The 9437-nt window shown below is 36.3% G+C and overlaps 1 protein-coding gene across 10 annotated transcripts in view; it reads left to right on the top strand.

Annotated features, from left to right (window-relative positions):
* Positions 1–7963, top strand: part of LOC109853060 (uncharacterized protein CG43867) — a 55384-nt gene extending 47421 nt beyond the window's left edge. For 4 of the 10 annotated variants that reach the window (XM_020424782.1, XM_020424785.1, XM_020424783.1 and 1 more), the window contains 15 exons: positions 7–238; positions 435–606; positions 703–939; positions 1169–1460; positions 1558–1831; positions 1941–2330; positions 2485–2658; positions 4807–5099; positions 5294–5627; positions 5769–6008; positions 6102–6232; positions 6345–6474; positions 6573–6782; positions 6848–6983; positions 7108–7960. In XM_020424782.1, coding sequence (XP_020280371.1) covers positions 7–238; positions 435–606; positions 703–939; positions 1169–1460; positions 1558–1831; positions 1941–2330; positions 2485–2658; positions 4807–5099; positions 5294–5627; positions 5769–6008; positions 6102–6232; positions 6345–6474; positions 6573–6782; positions 6848–6983; positions 7108–7172 — 3310 coding nt within the window. In that variant the 3' untranslated portion in view covers positions 7173–7960. Of the gene's footprint in view, positions 1–6; positions 239–434; positions 607–702; positions 940–1168; positions 1461–1557; positions 1832–1940; positions 2331–2484; positions 2704–4806; positions 5100–5293; positions 5628–5768; positions 6009–6101; positions 6233–6344; positions 6475–6572; positions 6783–6847; positions 6984–7107 lie in introns of all 10 variants that reach the window. The other 6 variants (XM_020424776.1, XM_020424777.1, XM_020424779.1 and 3 more) reach the window with 5 other exon arrangements.
* The last annotated feature ends 1474 nt before the right edge of the window (positions 7964–9437 follow it).

The raw sequence follows: 9437 nt of genomic DNA on the forward strand, positions 1-9437 counted from the left end.
CTTTAGTCTGCTGTCTGAAGAACTGGCTGCAGCGGTGGAGAATCTGGTGATGTTGCCGAATATATCCGGTGTCTCGGAAGCGAGCAGGGACAGTGGAAGCTCGGAAGCGGTGCATGACTACGCCGAGATATATACACCAAGCCGCGAGGGCATGAATTGGCTGCAGGGAGGGCAAGGCCCTCGTCCACCGACCCCGCCGTTGCACAGATTTCCTAGTTGGGAGGCAAAAATATATCAGGTATGACATTAATCTTGGCTCTCTCTCCAAACGCGTGCATAAAAATAAAATTGTAAGATACTCTGCGTTAACACATCAACTCAAATTTCACTGTAATAAAATTCTTTGAAATGAAATTTTGTTTTCTATTAATTCGATTACTTTTAATTAGTAATTTGATTATAATTACTAATCACATCTCCGTGACGTTTTATAGGTAGCAGACGGCGGCCTTGGCATCGGTCCACCGACAAACGAGGAATCTGCACCTTCCACGATAACCAACACGAGTTCGTCGAAACATTCCCAGGCTACGGGACACAACTTGACAGCGCACAACTCTCAAGGCTATTGCGATATTTCTGTTCCAGTATACGCCACGGTCAAAGGTAGACTGCAAAAGTCAATTAAAGTTTTAAGGATAACTTTAAAAAAAATCGGAAAATATGTTTACTGTGTATAATATACATTTATACGTTTTTCAGGACGTGCTAGTCAAATCAGATCCATGCCTTTCGGTGACAGTTCCGACGACAGTTCGGACGGCGAAGAACACCCGAATCAAACCGAGACCAACACAAGAATCACGAATAGCTCGTCTGATAATACGGACTCCTCTCTCGGTAGTGGGAGCAGTCCTTCAAAAAGTATTAAAACAACTAGTAGTCTTAGCCCTGCAAAAAGAAGCTCAAGCGGCTCTCCTAGTAAAAGCGTAAAACGTGGTGAGTTTAATTGATATACTAGTCAACAATTGATTGATTAATAAATTAGTTAATAATTGATATATTAGTTTTTACTTTTATATATTTAATTTTTTTATAGTATATATACTATGGACAACATTTTTTTATGCGGTGAAATAAATTTAAGCGTCCAGATGTACAAAAACAAAATATTGCGTGTACAAAAATGTATTTGACATTCAACAACTTTAAGTTTGTTTTGATGCAGATACTTCTCTCGAGTCAGGATTGTCCGAGGATTACGCAATACCTCCTGACGCGCTCAGTTCGACATCTCTGGAATCGAGTATGCCTAGTCTGCTGATGCGCGTTTCCGGTGAAAGTCCAAAGAGACAGGAATCTCTGGAGAAGACAGGTCACCTGGCTAAGTTGGGCGGCAAGTTAAAAACGTGGCGAAAGCGATGGTTTGTTCTGAAAAACGGTGTGCTGACTTACTGGAAGAGTCAAAATGACGTTAATCGGAAACCTCAAGGTCAAATAATTTTGGACGAAGTATGCAGGTATGCATACGCAATGTAATAACTAGAATGATTTTAAAGAAACTCGTTTTTAGAAAAAAAAAAAGAACAAATTCGATCAAATATGAATATCTTTCAGGATTAATAGAGCTGAAGGCGCGGCCACTTTTGAAATAGCCACCGGTAAGAAGACGTATTACTTAACCGCGGACTGTATTGCCACGATGGAAGACTGGATAAGAGTGTTACAAAACGTGCAGAGGAGAAACGCGACGAAACTTCTGCTCAGCAAGGAAGATAACAAACCGACGATACAAGGTTGGTTAACGAAAGTGAAGAACGGTCACGCGAAGAAGTGTTGGTGCGTTCTCATCGGCAAGATGTTCCTTTATTTTAAGTGCCCCAGCGACACGGTAAGTGTCACGTGAATCATTTTCAAGATATATCTGAAAAATATATACCGATTAAACAAAAACCGTTCTAACACGTTTCAAGCGAACAAAAATCATTTTATGTTTTTAGAATCCCATTGGTCAAATCAACATGAGGGACGCTCGAGTAGAAGAGGTGGAGCACGTGTCAGATAGCGATAGCGAAGAGAGAGACGCCGAGTGTCCGCATGAAAGAACAATCGGTATCTTTCCGACGCATCAGGGACCGACGTATTTACTGATGCCGCACAAGCAGGACAAGGATAACTGGCTCTACCATTTGACGGTGGTATCCGGAGGCGGACCGAGCGCCGGTACACAGTACGAGCAACTAGTGCAGAGATTAATGGAGACCGATGGCGATCCCAGCTGCGTGCTGTGGCGACATCCTTTACTGCTGCACTCAAAAGAAAGCATCACGAGTCCGCTGACTAGTTTAACTTCTGAATCCCTGCAGACCGAAGCCATAAAGCTCTTCAAGGTTGATATTTTTTTTTGTGATGAATTTATCTGCAATTTATTTTGTCTTAAATTATAGCAGAAAACAAAAATTACAACTAAACTTAAAAATTACGATCAAAACAAACAAGTCTGATACTTTGTGTATGATAACTTTATGCAATTCTCGTATTCAGGCCTGTCAGCTGTTTATGTCGGTGGCAGTAGAGCAAGCAGGTATCGACTACCACGTGGTTCTAGCACAAAACGCATTGCAACAATGTTTAGATCAGCCTGAACTTCAGTCTGAATTTATATGTGCACTGGTAAAGCAGACAAGTCGTCACACGCAACACCGTTTGGGCGTACAGGTAAAAAAGGCCGCAAGACTTGTGTCACTGGGTACTGCGCGCGTTGTAAGTCCTGCTTATTGTTTAACAAAAACACTTAACCATTCTGTACCATTTTTTAAAGTTAAAGCGATATACTCATCGATCGTTCATTTATCAAAACTCTCGGAGATGGATCTCATCTTTGTCTCACATGCATCATTGAACCGTTTCCGGTATCATTTTTTTCTCATATTTCTTTCGACGTGCGGAAAATGGTACACACCGAGTACGCTTAGTCAAGTATTATGATTAATTTATTCTCCTCTGGCCGTAGAAAACATCAAGTAGTGGTTTGGCGGGAAATGGTCTAACTCGGAACTCGATGTAGCACTTAATAACTCGACAAGAAAAAAAAAGCGTGTTGCTGCTAATAATAATACTTGACCAAGTTCGAAACGACTATTTTAATTTTAACAAATTTATATATTGACACATTTAATTCTAATTTGCCGCTTTAAGTGTGCTGTCTTTTAGATTCTCACTTTATTTCGGTCGCATGCGTTTACAATTTTGTTACATCACGATGGTGTTGAGTTTCGTTTTACTTTCACCATATATATTTTAATATTTATATACATCATATCCAATCAAGTTACCCTAACGCCCTTCATGTGAGCCGAACATATTTCGACGATTCATAAATTATATTATAGTCGATCATATATCATATCGCATAGTATATATACATATATATATAATATATAATTTAATATATAACTTAATATATATAATATATAATTTAAATATATATAATATATAATTCAAATGAGAGATCCGTCAAAATACGTTCCGCGCTACACACACACACTTGCAGAATGGTATGTTGGTGTACATGAGGACACACACAGAAAAACTTTTTTAGATCTTTTTCTAATTTGCCATGAGTTCCTTTTTTTTACAATAGTTGCAATAGTTACTTGGATATTCTGTTTGAATGCTGCTTAGAAATATAGACTTTTTATCACTGAAATAGATTAACAAATGAAACACTCTTATAATCCTACAACTTTCCTTAGATCGCATCTCGAGCGTCAATCAAAAGACAACGAAAAGATGTGTATAAAGACATAAATATTATGAGAATGTCTTTTATAGACATTTTTCAAACGTCTTTTGGATTTTTATATCACTTAGATTTTTTCTTATCCGTTTTCCAATTTCCCTTGCTTCTTATTTACATCCTTTCCCTCTCCTTTTATTTACATCCTGTTTTCCTTTTAAATTGATTTAAAAAAAAAAAAAGGATACATGGTACGTAGACACATACATTGTCCTGAATATTGGATCGCAAAGTTGCGAAGAAAACGGCCTTGTTCGTCTTATGTAACTTCAATGAATGTAAACGCAACGCTTTACTACAGCTGGTACGGTAAACTCACGCGCTTTAGGAGCCTAAGAGCTTTTTTTCATTTACGTATTTTAATTTTTATGCGATTCTAAGGATTTATATATCGAGATATACGCGTTTTTCATCCGATTAACATAATGTAGAGTGGTGTATTGGAATTTCGATTTCTCGTGCTTTTATTTACTAACGATAACATGGTTCGATTAATCTATTGTTTAGGAGCACAAATTTCCTAGTAATAAAACGATTTTTTTTTGTATTTGAGAAATCGCAGTAAATTAATAATAAAAAGAATTAATAGAAAGTTATCGTTTCATAGTTGTAAATTTTAAATCTCGTAAAGAGTATTTTTGTCTTTTTCGTTTTTATATTTTTTTCTATTTCAATTTTACGCGAGTTTATAACGCGAGAGTGATTTAAATTTTCGAGAAAGTATTCTGTTTTTATTTTGTGTTATGTATTTATATAACATTTTTTTTAATACTTGAGAGAATTGCACACATATTATTTATACATATATGTATACAATATTTATACAATTTTTATAAAGCAAATAAGTGTTCACTTATCAGTAAATCAAATATGATAAAAAAGAATTGAAAGGTAACTAAAAACGGCAACGTATTGTACATAGATGAATATCGAGATGTGTCATCATTCAACTTGCGCGTGAGTAAAACGTATCGCGTTTACCTTTGGACAATGAAAAATATTAAGCTAGGATCGGCCGAATATATATAATACAGGGACCGTAGTAGTATGCCAGCATACCATTGCAGCAGCTCCTCCTCTGCGCCACGCAATCGCTCTTCACCTGCGATACGCAAAGTCCCGCGGCAAATGGCAGCGGTGAAAATGCGGACGCGCAATCAACGGCCTCGACTTCTCACAGTCCTCCGCTCACGCAGGGCCACTCAACCTCCACTATCTTGGACTGCAAAACTAATCCCGCGCAGTACGTGCTTATCCAAGGGTGGCAACTCCTGGCGCTCGCTGTCTCGCTCTTCTTACCTAGGAACAACCGGCTACTGTGGTACCTGAAATTGCACCTGCAGAGAAACGCCGACACCAAGTGAGTGACAGCCGATCCAAGCGAATCGACCATTGTGGAGAAAAGAAATTGATAGAAATTAGAAAAGAGCGAACAAACATGTTTGAAGAAGAGAAGAGACTTTTTACACACATACACTTTTCCGCAATGATCGATTCAATTTGTTTAGTGCTGTTATTTATCTTGCGTCACGTTACATTACGTTGTTACATCAGAACGGAATGCGGCAAATACGCGGCTTACTGCGAGAGAGCCTTGGAGAGAACTTTACAGAATGGCGGTAGAGAGGTAAAACCCTCGAGAATGGAAGTGCTGTCAATCCTGATGAAGAATCCGTATCATCATTCGCTACCGCATGCCATACCCGTTCACTTTCTAAACGGCACGTACCAAGTTGTAAGCTTCGACGGTAGCACGACGATAGAGGAATTTTTGAACACCTTGAATCAGGAGATCGGCTGTAGAGACGTTCATCAGTCCGGCTTCACGCTATTCAGCGATGATCCGATCGAAAAGGATCTCGAACACTTTATTGATCTACAAGCGAAGGTTTATAAAATTTCTATATTTATATACTCATCGCTTATATGTAAACTTTGTATATCATTATATTAGAATTATTCGAATCTTTTAATTAGTTCGATAAGACTCGATAAGACTCGAAACTTACTTATGTGAATTGTATCTCAGCTATGCGACATCATCTCGAAGTGGGAAACCGCGTTACGGGAGAAGGGCTCGGGAAAATTCGAGAACACCAGAGTGATACAATTGACATACAAATCACGCTGCTACTGGCGGCAAGCTGCTAAAATGGAAACGGACAAAGAAAGACTTCTGTTATGCTATCAAGTGAATCAACAAGTTGTGCAAGGAAAATTTCCTTTGAATCGTGAACTCGCTTTCGAATTAGCATCATTGATGGCACAGGTACGATTTGTAACATGTGTCGGATATGTGTTACGTTGCACACTTAATTACGTTAATTTAAACAATTTATAAATAATAATATAAATTTTACAGATTGACTTCGGGGAATATAACAATGATAAGGCACGCGGTAGCGGTGCCAATCCGCACCATCTCGTACTACAAGCGTTGGATAAGTTTTATCCGTTACGCTATCGAACCAATATTACTGCCGATCAATTGAGGTGAATGATCAACAGTTTCCTTCAACAATATATATATATATATATATATCTATTTGTTTAAGTATCATAAATTTTCTTTTCTATTTTACGAAATGTTATTTCTCCACACCAGAGAATTGCAGGAAAAGCTGCAAGAAAAATGGATCGCTTTAAAAGGACGTAGTGTATTGGATTGCGTTCGTATATATCTCACATGTACCAGAAAGTGGCCTTTTTTCGGAGCTACCTTGTACCAAGCAAAAGTATAAATAAACAATAATTTATATAATATAATTTCAAAAATAAAGTCCGTGATGATTCGATGATGTAATTTGACTTGATTATAAAAATGACTTTTCAGCTGAAGCAAACCGACCCTGTAACTGTTTGGATAGCAGTATCTGAAGATAGTGTAACGTTGCTCGAGTTACAAACAATGGCGGTCATGTGTCGTTACAATTATGCAAATATAGTGACATTCGGTGGCTGCTTAGACGACTTTATGCTTGTCGCTTGTCCGGATGAGGGTGCGGCCGAGCAGAAACTTTTGTTCGCACTTTCTAAACCTAAAGTGCGTACACATAACATTTATACGGGTTGGAAAATGTTCATGTGTTTACAATTAACAATTTTCAGATTTTGGAAATAACACTACTGATCGCTGACTACATGAATGCTCTCGGCCACGCATTACCGGGCACTCCTCAAATGAATACTCTAACTCGCAACGGATCACACCGGTCTATCAAATCCACTTTGAGACCCGCGACTGGTCGGTGAAAAAAGAAAATTTCTAATTTTCCTTTTTATAGCTCTCATAACATATTACAAGTAAAAAATCTTCTTTAAATTTGTTTAATACGAGAATGGTGCCTAGTAAACATAATTTTTTACAGGTTCAAGCTGTCTTCCAACTCAACCTGATATATTGAAATCGACACCAGATCACCAAAGACCTTAATAAAAAAAAAGTCTGGGCGCGTTAGTTTTCGGAAATACGATGGGATTTCTTGTGTACGCGCGCGCGGAAAGTTTAAGTACGACGTATATTTTATTTTGTCGTTTGTATATTACATAAAAACAACATAAAAGTGCAGTATTAGTATTGTATACACTGCGGCGCAATCGCAGTTTATGGCAGGTCGAATAATATTTACGTTTATGTCGTGTATTTGTGTAAATTAGTATCGACACTTGTAAAACCGCATCTCTCTGTGTAAATACTTCATACGGTAAAATACAACAAGCTATCCACGCGAAAAAAAAAACGTGCAGATGGCTTGAAAGAGTGGTGACTGAAATCGAATCAAATCGATTTGCAACTGCCTAAATTAGTACGCGCGATTACAACATCGAATAATTTGTATCTTGCTGTTAAGTATCAAGCTGAGATTTTTGCTACCGTATTTATATACCAAATTAAAAACTATATATATATATATATATACACAAAAAATAAACGCGTAATAAAAATATTACGTGAACGATGACGTATTTACTTATTGTGTATATATTAATCGGGGATATATATTAAATGTTTAGAGATATAACGGAATACGTTTTTTCCTAATTTTTTAATAAATCGAACTTAATAAAAATGTTGCGACCATGCGTCGTCGTTATGTTATATAATTTTCAAACGCACATTCTTCTACTTCCAGTCGAAGTTTTCGCATTGCTATCCGATTTGAATCAGAAATTTCATTTCATTGAATTTGTTAGATTTTATTTTTATTAAAAAGCATGTACGCTTTGTTTTTTGTTACAGTTTTAAAAGCAGTTTATGTAATCTAGTTAATTTAATTAAAAATTTTATTATATGTCTGCATTAAAGGTGTTTAAATTTATTAAAAAAAAGAAAAGAAATAAAATGAAAATTTTAATTTAATCGAAAGTTTATGTGCTCAAAAATGAATAAGAATGTAAACTCTTTAATTTGGTGTGATATAACGATCAACAAACGAAGAAAAATCCGATATACTGTTATATCGACTTCGATAACAGCTAGTCTCGTATCTGATATTTAAGATGTAAGGTAAGCTACTGCGTTTCTTTTTTTGTTTCGTACAAGAATACGACCAAATAGATGTAATAATATTGGAAACGTAATTTATTATTGAAAATAATTAGCATATCGGCGTGTTTCTATGCGCGTATTTACGTATGCAACACCATATTAAAATTATACGTGACGGTCATAAGTAATGTCCATATATCGATAATAAAAGAAGTTTTGTACTCGTGTTCCGACGTTGTGTCCTACGTAACTAATAAACGTCTTCCTTTTAGCGATTACGATCGGAGTTGAGAGTAGGGCTTTCGTGCAATACGTACAAAACTTCTGCGGTTTTGTAATTTTCGAGATTACGTATTAATCACGCTTCTATCTCGAGCACGTGAAACAAGCTCGAATACAGTGTGAAAATCTCAATTTCCAGAATCTCCGTAAAATGTCTGAAAATCTCAAAAAGCGTCTTTACGATTTTACGATCTTCGGACACGATGTGTGTCTATGTTGTCCAGAAGAAGTATCGACGAACTAAACGCGTTATAATCCAGCTTTATTTGGCACATCGTAAAAATCGTTTGTACGGATAATTCGAACCTCAGACTACTGAGAGCAGTACAAAGATATGCAAGATCGACATTTTGTCCTTAATTTTTTATATATCGCGATATATATATATAAATATATATGTATAGTGAATGCTATATTTACGTGGGTAACTAGGCACCTTATCATGGACGTAGTTAAAGAGTCGTACGCGTAACTATATTCATTCATTCGTGTAAATATATATCATGAGAACTTGCGTTTCTAAAGGTAGTAGAATCAAAATAGGCAGCTATAGTAATTTACACAATCGAGCTCTATCTGGATTACATTCTTATCGAGCCTATCTTGTTTTACATTTATATTTATTATTTATTCGTACGAAAAGAAAACAGAACGAGCGATATGTGCGGAGAGTATTGTGTATTATTGTACAGAGGAGAACAAATAAACTGCACATTAATACAAACTATTGAGTACATGTCAATGAATTGATCACTGAACTCTACTTCTGATTAAAGAGAAATTGCATACAGTTTGATAAGATAGAAAAAACATAAAAAGATAATTTTAAACACATTGCATTGTAATCATTGCAGATTTTTAATTATGTGATGTATGTGTGTGCATATATATATATATAATTATATATATATATATGTATTTATATAT

This window comes from Pseudomyrmex gracilis, unplaced genomic scaffold, assembly GCF_002006095.1.
Source record: "Pseudomyrmex gracilis isolate BER0280 unplaced genomic scaffold, ASM200609v1 scaffold_42, whole genome shotgun sequence".
Classification (NCBI taxonomy): domain Eukaryota; kingdom Metazoa; phylum Arthropoda; class Insecta; order Hymenoptera; family Formicidae; genus Pseudomyrmex; species Pseudomyrmex gracilis.